We start from the raw sequence: 15,684 nt of genomic DNA on the forward strand, positions 1-15,684 counted from the left end.
TATAATATTAATAAATCCTATTTCGAATGCTGAAAAGGTTAACGATTCACAGTGGATCAACAGAACATTATTTTCTCATTCTATAATTAAACGACTGAATTCCAATTCATGATCACCTCACATTTGTACCTCCTCTCCCTTTTGAAAAGAAGGTTCAGGGCTTATTCCACCACACTGCTCCAATGCGGGTTGGTGGAAGTTTTTTTAAAAATAGACTTATATTCCCGTGTTTTGGAAAGGACTATTAGGGCACTGTAGTATCAATTGCAGTCATCGTAACAAATCAAATCAAAATATACGTTATTTAAATACTCTCTCGTTAAAACCGCTTCGGAATGTAGATTTTACGGACAAGAATCAGAAAGATATACAGTAGATACTCTTTTTCCACAATCAAGTTACATTGATAATAATTAAATACCATTGAATTATTTTTTATCCTTCATGTAAATCAACGAATATTAGTATTCGTTCCTTACACTTTTTTATCATCTATTTACTATTATCTTTTATTGAGTAACGCTTTTTTAGACCATTATTCAAACCTCACAAGATAACAGACTCTATTGTTTTATCCACAGGTCTTTGCACAACCAGGAAAATTGGAGGGGTTATCGGCCGGACCTGTGCTTATCATCGTGTCGTCTGATTAAAATGACTGTTAGTTCTTGTACTACAGTAATATTACATGAACTATCATTCCAGGTGCACAGGTGTTAAATAACAGGGCAGGTCTAACTAAGCAAATGTCCCATTTCATTTTTATATTCAAATTACTTGACCGTTTCGAAAAACTGAAGTATCAGCTATCAGTACCAGATTCTAGTACGATTTTCCATACTTGTTGCGTTAATAACGTTTTAGAGATAAAATTTTATGCTACCGTTCCCACTGTGACAAGTGTCGAAATAGACACGTGCAAACAAATTAACCGTTACACAGATTGAGAAGATCAGAAACTCAGCGAGCTTTTTCTTATGTCAAACATTGTTGTTGCAACATTCGTTTCCTACTTGGTGTCAGGGATATGTCCTTTAAAAATTAGTATTTTTTTTTATTTTTTTTTTATATATTCGCCGGAAGGGCAAATGAATCTACTCCACCTGATGGTAAGTGGTAGTAGAGTCCAAACGCGACGACGGCCAGTACAGACGGGAAAAACTTTCTGCACTAGCCGCCTTCGCCTTGCCGGCCCGCAAGATGCCTCTTCACGCCTCGTTTGTAAGAACCCGGGTTGTAAAAGGAGGGGAACACGTGAGCTGGTAAGGAATTCCATTTTTTGAAAGTGCGACAAAGAAAGGAGTTGCCAAATTTCTTTGTTCGCGATTGAATTATGTCACAGTTAGGCGGTGACATCGAGAACCAGCTCGCGTCTTCGTGTGTTAGTCGCCTCTTACGACACCCGTGGGAACGAGAGGGGCAGTGAAATGTATTCTTTCTCCGTTACTACACGGATATAATTGTCTATGATCTAATCGAAATGTCTTTCATACGATAGTACTGACAGTCCGCATCAAGGCTACGTGTGAGTAAGGTCTATGTCAGTTAACACAGTGACAATTAATACTTTAATAATATATAGTTAAATGAACAAAGAGTAACAATAGTAAAGTAACAGCCTATAAATGTCCCACTGCTGGGGTAAGGCCTCCTTTCCCTTTTGGTTTTGGAGCTTATTCCACCACGCTGCTCCGCGTTGGTGGAATAAGCTCACAAATGTGGCAGAATTTCAGTGAAATTAGACATGCAGGTTTCCTCGCGATGTTTTCCTTCACCGTCGAGCACGAGATGAATTATAAGCACAAATTAAGTATATGAAAATTCAGTGGTGCTTGCTCGGGTTGGAACCTACGATCATCGGTTAAGGTTCACGCGCTCTTACCACTGAGCCATCTCGGCTTGTAATAAGTAAGTATGAGTAATAATAACAATTATACATTAATAAGAGAAAAATATGATCTGTGATTTTTTTTTAATAAAGAGATATTTTCGTAGCATATCCCCCTGCCTCATCCGTGGTAACTATGGAGGGTGAGGGTATGGTGGCGGTGGTGCGCGGGCTACGGGGCTCTGGACTGGCTGTCACGTTGCTCGACTCTGGACGGCAGTTCACCTTGCTCCCCGATAATTGTACGTATTATTATTTTAATATACACCTCGAAATGTTTGTTCATTTCTAATGTAAAAAGAAAACTTACATTTTTCATATTTTAATTTATTATATAACATTAATATGTGTATTAATTATTATTTTGTTGAATTTCTATAATTTTCTCTGTATGTTTATAATATTTATTTTTTTATTTCTGAAATGCGTGCGTCTATACTCTATTCCAATCGGAGTAGGAGTAAGGGTAAACAAACCGTAGATTTACAAATTGCAAGCGATTTTCTAATTGTTCTGCTGTATTACGCACTATAAACAGTTTTCGATTAATTTACCTTTACTTATAACACAACACTATTCCACTTAACTAGTTATAACCACATTAATTTAACTTTCGTAGTTCCGATTACAACTTGGCGGACATTAATAACGTCACTTTTTCGCGAATCCATAGTGAATATCTAGATTATTCAAGATTCGCGACCAATGATATCGCGTCGATTGGTAACGGTGACCAATGATATCGGTGTCAAAGTTGTTTATGATGACATGTGTGAACTATTTTTTTTTATTTCGCTGGTGTATGTTAAATAAATAAATAAAAAATAATAAATTGATTATTTCAAACAAGTACCGATATTCTTGGGTGTTGGACTTGTATCGTGCAGCTTTAAAAATCATTTATTCTTTTAAAGTATCGACTGAAAGTGTAAAGATCTATTCTAAAACGCCACGTAACTATTTATATATTTTTTTGTTTAAGTGTAAGAAAACCATTACTGTTAACCATCTCTTAAATCGCCAACATTGGTGTTTAATTAAATGATATGCGTTTTACTCGATTGATAGTTCAAGTCGTTATGATTTAAATTTTTCTTACAGGGCCAATCGTTGTCCTCTTTGTATTTTCGCGTTTTGTTATTGCTGCTTTTATATTTTAGTGTAAGCACGTCGCACTATTCCGGAAGCAGTTCCAATGTCAGCTACTCTCGAAATTCCATCCTTCCCAGGAATGCTTTTAACGATTCGTCCCAGGTGACGATCTTGAGATCCTTTATATTGTTCCTCCACTTCATCCGCGTCTGGAGCTCAGAGATATATTCTTTAGTCCAGCGAGTCCAAAAATGTTGTCTAATTTGTTCGACCCTCTGATAACGGTCAAGTTTATGTGTAGGCGTTTTCATCAAGTTTTCGCAGGCAGGCGCTGTAAGCGGACGGCCAACCAGGAAGTGAGCGGGACTGAGAAGAAGTAGGTCATTGGTTTCAGATGACATTGGAGATAGCGGGCGAGAGTTTAGGACGGCTTCTATTTGCGTTATCCAGGGCTAAACTCTTCGTACGTAAGATGGGCGTTGCCCACAACGCGACGAAGGTGGTATTTACACGATCGTACTCCTGCCTCCCACAATCCACCAAAATGAGCAGCGTATGGTACAATAAATTTAAATTTTATTTGTTGTTGAGTAGCATACTCAATAATTTCAGAGCTACATCGTTCTAGAAATTTAGCGAAATCATTTAATAGTCCCACGAAATTTCTACTATTGTCAGACATAATTTCAGCGGGTTTATTGAAATGAAACGATTTAAAGTAAGCATGTAGGCTTTAGTGGTAAGGTCACTAACCAGTTCCAAATGAACAGCGCGCGTGACTAGACAAATAAATATACAAATGTCAATCAAAATCAATCAATCAACAGCCAATCGTTGTCCACTGCTGAACATAGGCCTCTCCCAAGGTGCGCCAAAGCTCCCTGTCCTCCGCCTTCCGCATCCAGTTGGCGCCCGCCACCTTCTTAAGGTCGTCGGTCCACCTGGCTGGAGGGCGCCCTACGCTGCGCTTGCCGATTCGCGGTCTCCACTCTAGGACTCGTCTGCTCCAACGGCCATCGGTCCTACGACATACGTGACCAGCCCACTGCCACTTCAGCCTGCTAATTTTGCAAGCTATGTCGGTGACTCCGGTTCTTTTCCGGATAATCTCATTTCTGATCTTATCCTTCAAAGATACTCCGAGCATAGCTCGCTCCATAGCACGCTGAGCGACTTTGAATTTGTGGACTAGTCCCGCAGTTAGTGTCCACGTTTCGGCACCGTATGTCATGGCAGGTAAGACGCATTGGTTGAAGACTTTCGTCTTCAAACATTGCGGTATAGACGACTTGAGGACTTGACGAAGGTTGCCAAATGCTGCCCATCCCAAGCGAATTCTTCGATCGGCTTCCTTCTCGAAGTTGTTCCTACCGACTTGTATTATCTGTCCTAGGTAGGTATATTCACTAACAACTTCGAGAGGTTTCCCCTCGACGTATATCGGTCCCGGCACGACATGCCTATTGAACATGACCTTGGTCTTGTCCAAGTTCATACCGAGACCGACACACCGGGAAGACTCGCCTAGGCTACGCAGCATTTCGGTGAGTTGTTCCAGCGACTCTGCTATGATGACGATATCGTCGGCAAATCGAAGGTGTGAGATGTACTCGCCATTTACATTGACTCCATACCTAGTCCAATCCAGCGTTTTGAAAACGTCTTCCAACGCGTTGGTGAACAGTTTCGGGGATATTACATCCCCCTGTCTCACCCCTCTGCGCAGTTGGATCGCCTTCGTCTTACAGTCCTGGATGTGGACAGTCATTGTAGCGGCGTTGTACAGACATCTCAGTACCTCGATATATCTCCAATCGATATGACATCTCTGCAATGAGTCGAGCACTGCCCAGGTTTCGATGGAGTCGAAGGCTTTTTCGTAGTCCACAAATGCCATACACAGCGGCTGATTGTACTCTTCGGTCTTCTGCACAATCTGCCGAACAGTATGGATGTGGTCCACGGTGCTGTGGCCTGATCGAAAGCCGGCTTGCTCTGGGGGCTGGAACTCGTCAAGTCGTCTGGCGAGACGGTTCGTGACGACTCTTGAGAACAGCTTATACACGTGACTCAGGAGGGAGATTGGTCTGTAGTTTTTCAAGAGGGTTTTATCACCTTTCTTGAAAAACAGTACCACCTCACTCCCGCTCCACGTTTCCGGGGTCTTGCCATGTTGGATGACGGAATTAAAGAGGCTTGCTAGCTCTTTCAGGACCGGGGTCCCGCCTGCCTTAAGCAACTCTGTTGTGATTCCGTCATCTCCCGGAGCTTTGTTGTTTTTAAGCTGTTCTAGAGCCGCCCTAATCTCTCCTTGGTCAACGACCGGGAGCTCCTCGGAGTAATGGCGCATAAGAGGGGCGCGCTGGTCATCAATACTGATTCCCACGGGTTTATCCGATCTTGAAGAGAACAACTGCCCATAAAACCTCTCTACTTCTCCGATAATCTCAGGCCTAGAGGTAACGACCCCACCATTTTCAGTTTTAAGTTTTGTCAGACGCGGCCTCCCAAACTTGCGAGCGAACACTTTCGATCCCCGATTTTGCTCAATCGCAGCCTTGATGGCACGGGTATTGGAGCGTCGGAGATCGCGTCGCGTCAGCGTTTTTATTGTTCGGTTTAAGGCCTTATCTGACAAAAACGATGGTAGTTCTCGTCGTTTTCTCATGAGCTCGAGTGTCTCAGCAGAGAGTTTTGGTGCGTTGTCTCTTCTCTGTGGCGGAAAACACTTGCGGGATGTGTTTTGCAGTATTTTGACCAGCGTGTCGGTTCTCTCATCAATGCTGCTTATGGTTTCCAACGCGGTGAATTGATTTTGAAGTTCCATTTGGAACTTTTCGGAGCCTTGAGCAGCTTGGAGCATGGTAGGTCGGAGAGTAGACCTCATCATTCTCGATCTTTCGGCTTTTAAGTTGATATTTAGAGTGCCTCGAACCAAGCGGTGATCACTTCCGGTATTAAACCTGTTGATCACTGAAACATCTCTAAATATGTGCCTTTTATTCGAAATGATAAAGTCTATCTCATTCCTTGTCACGTTATCGGGGCTTCGCCAGGTCCACCTCCTCTGAGGCTTCTTTTGAAAGAAAGAATTCATCAAAAAAGCCCCTGCGCTTCGAGAAAGTTTACCAGCATTTGCCCCCTATGATTTCTGCAGCCCAAGCCGTAAGGTCTGACTTTTGATTCACCGCTATCTTGTACTCCCACTTTAGCATTAAAGTCTCCCATAACAACATTGTAGTGGGCCCTCGAGGTGTCGTTGAGGGCCTTTGCGATGTCCTCGTACATCGCTTCGACCACATCATCAGAGTATGTCGAAGTTGGCGCATATACCTGTACAACCTTCAGGGAGTACCTGTCGGAAAGTTTTAGGACAAGGTACGCTACCCGGTTCGACACACTACTGATTTCCACAATGCTGCTAATGAGATCCTTTTTGACTAGAAAACCGACACCACCCTGGGAGAGGTTATCACCTTCGCGGAAGTAGAGTAAGTTACCGGACTCTAGAGTTATCGTGTCCTCCCCCTGTCTTCGGACTTCAGATAACCCCAGTATATGCCAGTTTATATGACTTAACTCTACTTCTAATTCGGCGAGGTGATGGTCCAGCCTCATCGAGCGTCCATTATACGTTGCCATTTTCAGTCGCTTTATGCGGTAGCCTGCCGTGAACCGGTGATTCTTAGCACCCCCTGCCCTGCCGATACCGCGACCGCTACCTTGGTCGGGCCTAGCGGGCTTGCCGGTAACTGGGGGCCTTTTTTTGGGCATTTAGGGAGGGGTTTGCCCATACTCGCCGCGCTGGGCAGGCGTGTTGGCGAGCGCAGTAGGGGGTAAGATGTTTATGGGAGGGGGGACGCTGCTGCCCATCCCCCCTTTTCCCCGTCCCTCAGTCGCCTCTTACGACACCCACGGGATGAGATTGGGGGAGTACTATTCTAAGCCGGTACTCCACGGCGTATACAAATGTAAGACTTAGTAATTTTAGCGCCTTTACCTTTCCTATTTAAAATGGGCACTGGGCCGGCATAGTCAACACCACAACGATAGAACGGAAAAGTAGGTGTGATTCTTTCACTAGGTAAATTCCCCATAAGTCGAGTAAGTGATTGACCTCTCAGGCACTTACATGTCACGCAATCGTGAACTACTTTTCTAGCAAGATTTCTGCGCGCAAGTGGCCACCAAGATTCGCGAATGTAAAATAGAAGCGCATGGGGCGCAGCATGTAATAATGTGTTTTGTGCATTTCGGAAAAGAAGAAGAGTAAAGTGATGTTTGCCTGAAAGTAGCATTGGATGTTTTTTATTATAATTAAACACTGGAGAATATTCTAGTCTATCACCGATTCGTAGTATTTTATCATCATCAATAAATAAACTTAACTTACTTAATTGATGCTTACTCTTTAATGCGTTATTGTTGAATATTGACTTGTACTCAACTGGAAAAGATTCTAGTTGAGACAGCCTAGTCAACAATTTGTCGGCTTCTTTCAGCTCAATGACGATAAGAATACCCGTTCGCCTTTTTAGTTTATTGCGCGTATTATGTAAAAACCAGAAAAATAAGTAATATGATAATTGTTATGTCCCTTGTGCCTGTAGTACACTGGTTTTTATTTTTATATTACAATCCGTCCCGTCCCGGCTTCGCACGGGCAGAATAGATAGAATAGCAGGTCTAGATAGAACATTTATATCGTAATACATTCTTTTATGCGCAATACGTCGGTAAAGCTCCCAGTCGGAATGTTTTTTCCGACATCTTCACCACTTATCGTCACATTTCAGCCAATTTTGACAAAACCTTAGTCAATAATACACTTAAACCTTTCTCATGAACCACTTCGTTCATTGGGGAAAACCGTATGAAAATCCATTTGGTAGTTTTTTTGTTTATCGCGTTCAAACAGACAGACAAACAAACGTGAGGCGAAGTAATCTGCTATAGAATGTGCGAAGTAAAAATACTATTTATGTATTTATTTTTAATAATATAGAAGGCGTTTATTGGCTCTTAGATACGCATCCGTATCCGCATCCGGCCCCAGCGGCCAACGACAGTCAAACAACAGCGACGCAGTGCGTCAACAATGTTGCGAGGCGAGAAAGCAGCGTGCAAGCGACGGACGACCGGTATACGAGCACTTATAAGGTACCGATAAAAAACAAAAATTGTTAAAAATAAGCAAATAATGTATTTGTTGAGAGACGAGATGGCCCAGTGGCTAGTACATAGATCTTATCCGAAGATTGTGGACTTAAACTAGGACAAGCATCAATCGCAGGTAATGACCGGTCACGGTTGTTTTGGAGAATACCTGTATAAGATCCGACGCGAATCGACGGCGATGTGTCACCACTGTGGCGCGGACCGAGACACAGCTCAGCATACGTTGGAGGTGTGCCCCGCGTGGAGTGCGCTCTCCGCACCTGCGCGAGATTCTGGTCCGTGAAGTGCGACGAGACCTATCCCTGCGAGCAATCGTGTCGGCGATGCTTCGCAGGAAATCGGCGTGGAGGGCCGTAGCCTCCTTCTGTGAGACCGTCATGGTTCAGAAGGAGACGGCGGAGCGGGAACGGGAAAGGGCCGATCCTGCTCGGCGGAGACGACGACGGCGTCGTCTCGGCCCTCCCATAGCCCAGAAGCCCGGGGCTTAAAAGATAGGGCGTTACCCTGGGGCCGTGGATGCGTGAGGTGGGGGCCTCACGTGTCCTATTTCAGACGGTCCTGTGAAGGACGGCAGCCGTGATGGCCTCGAACTGCCGTACGCACTAGCGAGGAGTGCGGGGGGACGAGATTCGCCCCCTGATGAGAGTTCCGCCGAGCCACGAGTGGAGCAAAGCACGGGAGAGGCCGCCGATGCGTTATATCAACACGATCCCGCAGCCTCTCCAATCCGTGCTGAGGAGGACGGCCATCGCAGTGGTTTTAGTGGGTAAGAATCCCACATAACCCGGTTCCACCCCCATAGGACCCGGGTACATTTCTGAAGGTTTCCACTGCGAGAAAAAAAAAGGACAAGCACCAATGAATTTTCCAGGTATATTATACTCGCTATACTTATTTTCTGATCTTTGTTCAAATTTACCATTTCCCCAGCTGATGCACTGCCATTCAACGCCGACTTCCCCACCGGAGCACGTGACAGAGTTCCCGCCACAGCGAACCGACATGACGTGTCCCGGTAAACCAACTGCTTCAGTAGCTCATGGAACGTACACTGATTAAGAAGTAGCACGCTGCGCTAAGAGAGATTAGCCAAATGCGGACATATTATAGTAAACAAACCCAAAAACTCGTCCCACAAACTTGTATATTATTTTTTCTTAAATTAAACTCAGCGGAAAGAGGTTTTATTGTTATATAATGTTTTATCTTCTTCTTTCGTATTCATTATGTAATTACATAACTCTTATTAGTAAAATTAATATGTACATAAATAAGTTTTGTGATTATTTTCATGTATAAAATTATTTATTATGTTCTATTTTACATTGAAGGTCACGGCAACTTCATAGTGGGAGGTGCAGGAAGTGGTGAAAGCTATTGTTGCCCAATAAGGAGCAGCGAGTTCAGAGGTGCCATGTGCTGGCCAGACAGAGGTATCTATCAACCAATGATAAGACTAGTTAGTTCAGCGCAGTAGCATAACGTTCATAGGGCAATGACGGTGCGGTGCGCCAGGGCCCTCTAAAGTGTGGGGGCCCTACGGGCAACAAATGAAAATAGATTACATTCCCATACTAAATTTGCGTAGCAACATTCATTCCTATTCTAACTTCATTATTATTATATTTTATATTGTACAGATATTTTAGTCTTTTGATCTGGAAGCTCTACTGTAAGGTCGTTTGAGAAGATCATTACCTATAATGTTTCCAACGTCAGGTTCAGTGTGCAGCCCCAGGCCCTCGCTGCAGCCCGACTCGTTCGCCACGTCGCTTCGGAAGTACCCCAACATCTGCCAAGACCGCTCCTCGGAGATAATCGAGAGGCTCATTAACTTCACTCAGGCTAAGAATTGTTAGTTCCTACCACTTTTTATGAAGCCACCAATACATTTAAGTTAAGAATACTTAATTTATATCGGCCTTACTTATCAATATTACTTGGCGGCGGTTTAGTTAAACCCTGATTTCTCTCTTTCTGTCATCATTGATTTGACATTTGTTGAAAGAGGACAGTATCGTTAGGGGTTACGCCATCGGGTTCTCCCCAATAAAGATTTCTAAAACAAAAACATCCCAATTCCGACGAGTTCCAAAGAGAGAGTGGAGAGACATCTTTAAATCTACGTAATATATATATATATATATATATATATATATATATATATATATATATATCATGTAGATATAGTCCAACAAATATAATGTTTATATTATACTAAACTTCCATATGTTTGTTAAAATAATTTAATTTGTTCCACAATAAGTTATTATTGAAACAACTGAATGAGGGAAATTGTAAAAGTTATTTGGAAAATAATTCCTCCACTCTTCCGTAACCTCAAGGCTTCTGGGGGAAAATTCTACTAACAAATTGACAATTTATCGCAATCGAATCGAAACGTAATCGTTGTTAAACCGTTTTCCTATTCCGCTAAAAAACGATCCGATCTGTTTCATTCGAAGTTAAGTTGATAGTTTGCGCCCAGTTACGACTCAACTGAGTTTATTTTTGTGAGGGATTGAATCGAGAATGCATCGTAATGTGATAGATTAGTAAAATTGACCAGACTTCTAAATCAAGCTCTGGAAGAAGACGCGGTATTGTTTCACTCGCTAAACAACGTATATGATTATCAAAAATGGTTAATATATAATGTGCGTCGTCTCGCTATAACATTTGTTTCATATTAGTAGTTTAATTAAACAACTGCTAATGAATGTTTTTATTCAATTTATAATCTTTCATAACTCAGCTTGCAGGGATAACAGGAATACGTCGCCATCTCGTAACGGAGAAACGAATTTGTCTAATCAAACGTTCTGTGTAAACGCGAAACCCAGGAACACAAACGCAGAGAAATTCAAGAGAGGCTATCAGCCTGAAGTTACCGTCAAGCCTAAGAGGTAAAAAGTCTTATTTATATTATTATTATTTTTTATAGAATAGGAAGGCGGACGAGCATATGGGCCACCTGATGGTAAGTGGTCACCAACGCTCTTAGACATTGGCATTGTAAGAAATGTCAACCATCGCTTACATATCCAATGCGCCACCAACCTTGGGAACTAAGATTTTATGTCCCTTGTGCCTGTAATTACACTGGCTCACTCACCCTTCAAACCGGAACACAACAATATCAAGTATTGCTGTTTTGCGGTAGAATATCTGATGAGTGGGTGGTACCTACCCAGACGAGCTTGCACAAAGCCCTACCACCAGTAAACATTAGGTAAAGTATTTATTTATTTAGAACACAATAGATACATTATATAGATAATTAAACAGAGGTTGAAAATTTGTTCGATAAATGTTTTACTAATTATAGGTACATCATTCATACAAAGCATCACATTGTAAAGAGTCATTAAATAAAGTCAATCATTAAATACTAATCAGTCTCAGTAACAGCCTGTGAATGTCCCACTGCTGGGCTAAGGCCTCCTCTCCCTATTTGAGGAGAAGGTTTTGGAGCTTATTCCACCACGCTGCTCCAATGCGGGTTGGTGCAATGCATATATGGCAGAATTTCAATGAAATATGCATATGCAGGTTTTCTCACGATATTTTCCTTCACCGTAAAGCACGAGATGAATTAAAATCACAAATCAAGCACATGAAAATTCAGTGGTACTTGCCAGGGTTTGAACCCACCATCATTCGTTAAGATTCACGCGCTCTTACCACTGGACCATCTCGGCTTATCATTATTATTACAAGTCCATAAAAATACAAGCTCGGCTTAAATATTACAAGTCCATCAAAATACAAACACATTATCATTATATTTAATTTACTTATAAATAATTATATAAATCTATATATAGTTTTTGAGAAAAAAACCCAGTCGTATCAATTTCTCACTGCTGGGCTAAAACCTGCTCTTTTTATAGCTTATTTCACCACGCTGCTTGGATTGTGGGCTTTGTAAAAATTGGGTGGTACTAGATGAATGTGTTCTAATCCCTTGAGGAGCCTGGGACATTATTTAAATTGTTTTAATTGAATGAGCTTTGACGATCTCTCGTCTGATTTTGTTTACGAAGGCCAATCTCAGTCTAGCAACCTATATATTTATTTATTTATTTTCAATGAGCAGGCAAATGGGTCACTTGATGGTAAATAGTCACCTACCCCATAAGACCACGCACACCCACGCACACCCACGCACTGTAAGAAACATCCCATCCGTACATGGTCGTTACGCCAACAAATTTGGGAACTATGATGGCTCACTCAACGTTGAAATCGGAACAAAATTCTAAGTATTAACTGTTTGGAGTTAAAATGTGGTACCTACGCAGGCGGGCTTGCACAACGCCCTACCAAATAAATATTATTATCATTTTTAGATTTGAAGAATCGCGTGACATATTTAAACAGGACCGACACGAAGTGAGGGCAATGGATACATGGAGGAAACAAACGCACTGCAAGACGAACGACGTCAGGTACCTTAGGGAGGTGTCGAGGAGTGTTAGAGAGGGCATACGAAGTTTATCGGCTCAGGTAATATAATATATATATATATATATATATATATATATATATATATATATACATAATAATAATCGGTTTAAGTTTTCGAGCTGTGTTTACCGTACTCATATAACGTTAAATTGTATTATACTTCTCGTATTTAGGTACAAATTGAGATTTTGACTCCGCAAAGTCAATTCTGCATTCGGGACAATATATTCATTTCTATAATAAGATTCCGCATAATATATTATAGTTTTGCTTTAGTGATTCAGATATTTAAATTTCGTTTAACGTTTATTTCAGTTGTATATTTTTTTCAGGCTTACAACAGACCGGAGAGATTAAATCCGAGAGAAAGGTCTTCTAATGATCATCGAAAAACTCCACAGCAGTGGGTTAGTTCTTAAGCGAAAATATATATCACTAGTTTCCGCCCGCGGCTTTGCACGCTCATGAAAGAGAGGAGGATAGGTGTTAGGGTATGTACTCCTGATAACTTGAGTGCAAAATTTCATGACGATCGGTTGAGTGGTTAAGACGTGAAAGAGTAACAAACTCAGCCTATTCAAATAGACTTTTACATTACTTTAGATTACAAAGCATTGCTAGTGGTGTGACCAGACCAGAAGACCAGACAAAAACTGTATAGTTAAGTGTGTCAGTGAAACTAAAGGCACAAGGGATATAACGTGTTAGTTACCAATGTTGGCGATCAACCGCGTCAATGGCTATGAGTGGTGGACATTCGCCCGTCTGCCTACCAATTTTACATACAAATGTTGCTCGTTTTAAAAAATCAATATGATACGATTTGTATTTAAAAAAACATATTCACTAGTTATGTTTTTACGAGACTCAGCAATCATTTATGTCATTCATGTCGAAATTATATTATGAGTAAGACTGAGTAATAAAATGGCTTTACTTATGATATTATTTGCAATACCAAACTGAAATTTGCTTAGCGTCAGTTGTATTTGGGTCCAATAACTTGAAAAGTTTTAAAAGAAGTAGTGTAGCGTGTAAAACGCTTGAACATCCCATCTGAGCTCTTTCCGATTTTCCGTCCCGTTCCATCACTATGAGAGTGAGGGGAATAGAGAGTGCGGTATTAGCTACTTATATTTAGGTATTTTATTACTACGGCATATAGTAGTGCACTATAGCATCTCCTGCACAGTTCGCTTACCCTCCTTGAGAAGGCCGACGTGACCGACATTGGTCGGGGGCGTCGGCCAATGTTTTTCCATATTCACTCGATGTGATCCTGAAGTAAATTAATATATCTCTTTTACAGAGTACCGATACAGTGAATATGGAAACACAAGGTAATTAAATAGTATTTAACACTTTGTAGATGACACACTTAATTGTATTCTTAATTAAAAATCGAAATGTTAACTATTTCAGCGGTCGTGCAGATGATGACAAGAGAAATTATGACGTCACCGAGGATCGTGCCCTCTCTGAAAACGGTGAGTGTTATTTTTTGTTGTATAAAATAGATAAAAAAACGAGTAAATGGGGTACGTCAGCATCGTCCATATACATATTGGTGCTTTAAAAAATATTAACGATTCCTTACATATTCAATTCCTCGTGGCTGTAGGTACACTGGCTCAGTTATTGCTGTTTTGCGATGGAATGTTTGATAGGTGGGTGGTACCTACCCAGAGAGGCTTGCACACAGCCGTTTGACGTATTTAACTCGCTATAGTATTTACGACGCTACGGATTATACTCAGTAAAGTGTACTTATATATTCAAAAGGACTCGCATTACTTACGAGTTATGATTAATATTTGAAACTTTTTCACAGACAGCGGTACCTCTAACACCGACATCATCGAAAATTGAGCAAAATTTAGATGAAGGGAATACAGATGTACCCAATGTTTGTGGAGGGCAGACGTTAAATCAAAGTAAAGAAATTGTTGACACGAAATTAAACCTTATTGACACGAAGGTTCAAACGATGTCGAATAAAGTTGAATTTAGTATTTATAAAAAACATAAAAGAAGGGGTAGGATACGCAGCCGTTCTGAAGATAAACTACAAATAATTGAACTAATGAAGTACAGAAATGCAGGCGTTGTCAAGCAGAACTCTTTAAAATCTAGGTCGCATCGTAGGTTTCGTAGCAAAAGTAAACCTAGTGAAATTTTAGTAGAATTTATTAAAAATTTTGAAAACCAAATATATAACGTTGGTATACCGCTAAAGAGAGAATGCGCTGCTGATAAGTATCGTCAATCCTTTGCCAAAATATTATATTCGGGTACTACTGATAATAAAACGTTCGATGAAGCTAATTTGAATAAAATATTAGATGCCTGGATGAAACTTGTACCTTTAAAGTTTAAACATAAATTTGATATTGAAAAACAAAAGAGATATATTCAGTACGATTTGTTTAATTATTTAAAACGCATTGCGCATGTACCACCAGAACATATCAGAAAAGAAAAACTAAAGGCCGATATATTAGACAGACTGAAACTCATTCACCTTGATGTGAAACGGAATGAAGTAGCGACCCTAAATTCATTAGCGGAAATTTTAATAAATAAAGTTACATGTGTTGCGCGAGGACGGTGGGAAATTGATGGAAATAGAAAAGGCAGAGGCGTGGATCGTTCTTTATTGAAATGTCCCGAATCACCAACAGAAAAAGACGTCGAAGCCTTTGTATCAAAATATACGATATTATTTTTAAAAATATTTGGTCTAAACTTACAAAAAACAGTAATTAAGGAGATACAAGACGAGTTATTAGATATTTTTATAACATCAATGGACGCAATAACTAATGGTAATATAGAGATTGTTAAAAAAGACATTGTACAATACCTACTCAACTATGGCTTATCAGAACAGAAATCGCGTACTTTTGCAAAGACCTTAATTACATACTTCAAAGAAACATTTATGAGCGATACAAATCATCATAAAGTTAGATCAGATACACTTATCGTATTACCTAATTTATCAGGTGTCACTGACCCCGAACTTTCGATGAAAACGACTACTGACGATGATATTG

At 40.8% G+C, this 15,684-nt stretch overlaps 1 protein-coding gene across 1 annotated transcript; it reads left to right on the forward strand.

The window, feature by feature from the left end:
• The first annotated feature begins 2,716 nt into the window (after positions 1-2,716).
• On the forward strand, positions 2,717-14,567 carry LOC126779301 (uncharacterized). Its single transcript, XM_050503296.1, has 10 exons — positions 2,717-2,841; positions 8,007-8,140; positions 9,089-9,173; positions 9,490-9,591; positions 9,878-10,012; positions 10,914-11,064; positions 12,511-12,667; positions 12,961-13,119; positions 14,051-14,115; positions 14,460-14,567. The coding sequence occupies exons 3-8, from the start codon at positions 9,092-9,094 to the stop codon at positions 13,045-13,047; spliced, it is 714 nt and encodes a 237-aa protein (XP_050359253.1). The 5' UTR covers positions 2,717-2,841; positions 8,007-8,140; positions 9,089-9,091; the 3' UTR covers positions 13,048-13,119; positions 14,051-14,115; positions 14,460-14,567.
• The last annotated feature ends 1,117 nt before the right edge of the window (positions 14,568-15,684 follow it).

Source organism: Nymphalis io, chromosome 28, assembly GCF_905147045.1.
Source record: "Nymphalis io chromosome 28, ilAglIoxx1.1, whole genome shotgun sequence".
Classification (NCBI taxonomy): domain Eukaryota; kingdom Metazoa; phylum Arthropoda; class Insecta; order Lepidoptera; family Nymphalidae; genus Nymphalis; species Nymphalis io.

Excerpts from the sequence above, each read along its gene's own strand:
- LOC126779301 (XM_050503296.1), top strand. The coding sequence starts at position 9,092 with ATGCACTGCCATTCAACGCCGACTTCCCCACCGGAGCACGTGACAGAG. Across the intron at positions 10,013-10,913 it reads CTTCACTCAGGCTAAGAATT|CTTGCAGGGATAACAGGAAT; the intron begins GTTAGTTCCTAC and ends TTCATAACTCAG. Across the intron at positions 12,668-12,960 it reads TACGAAGTTTATCGGCTCAG|GCTTACAACAGACCGGAGAG; the intron begins GTAATATAATAT and ends TATTTTTTTCAG.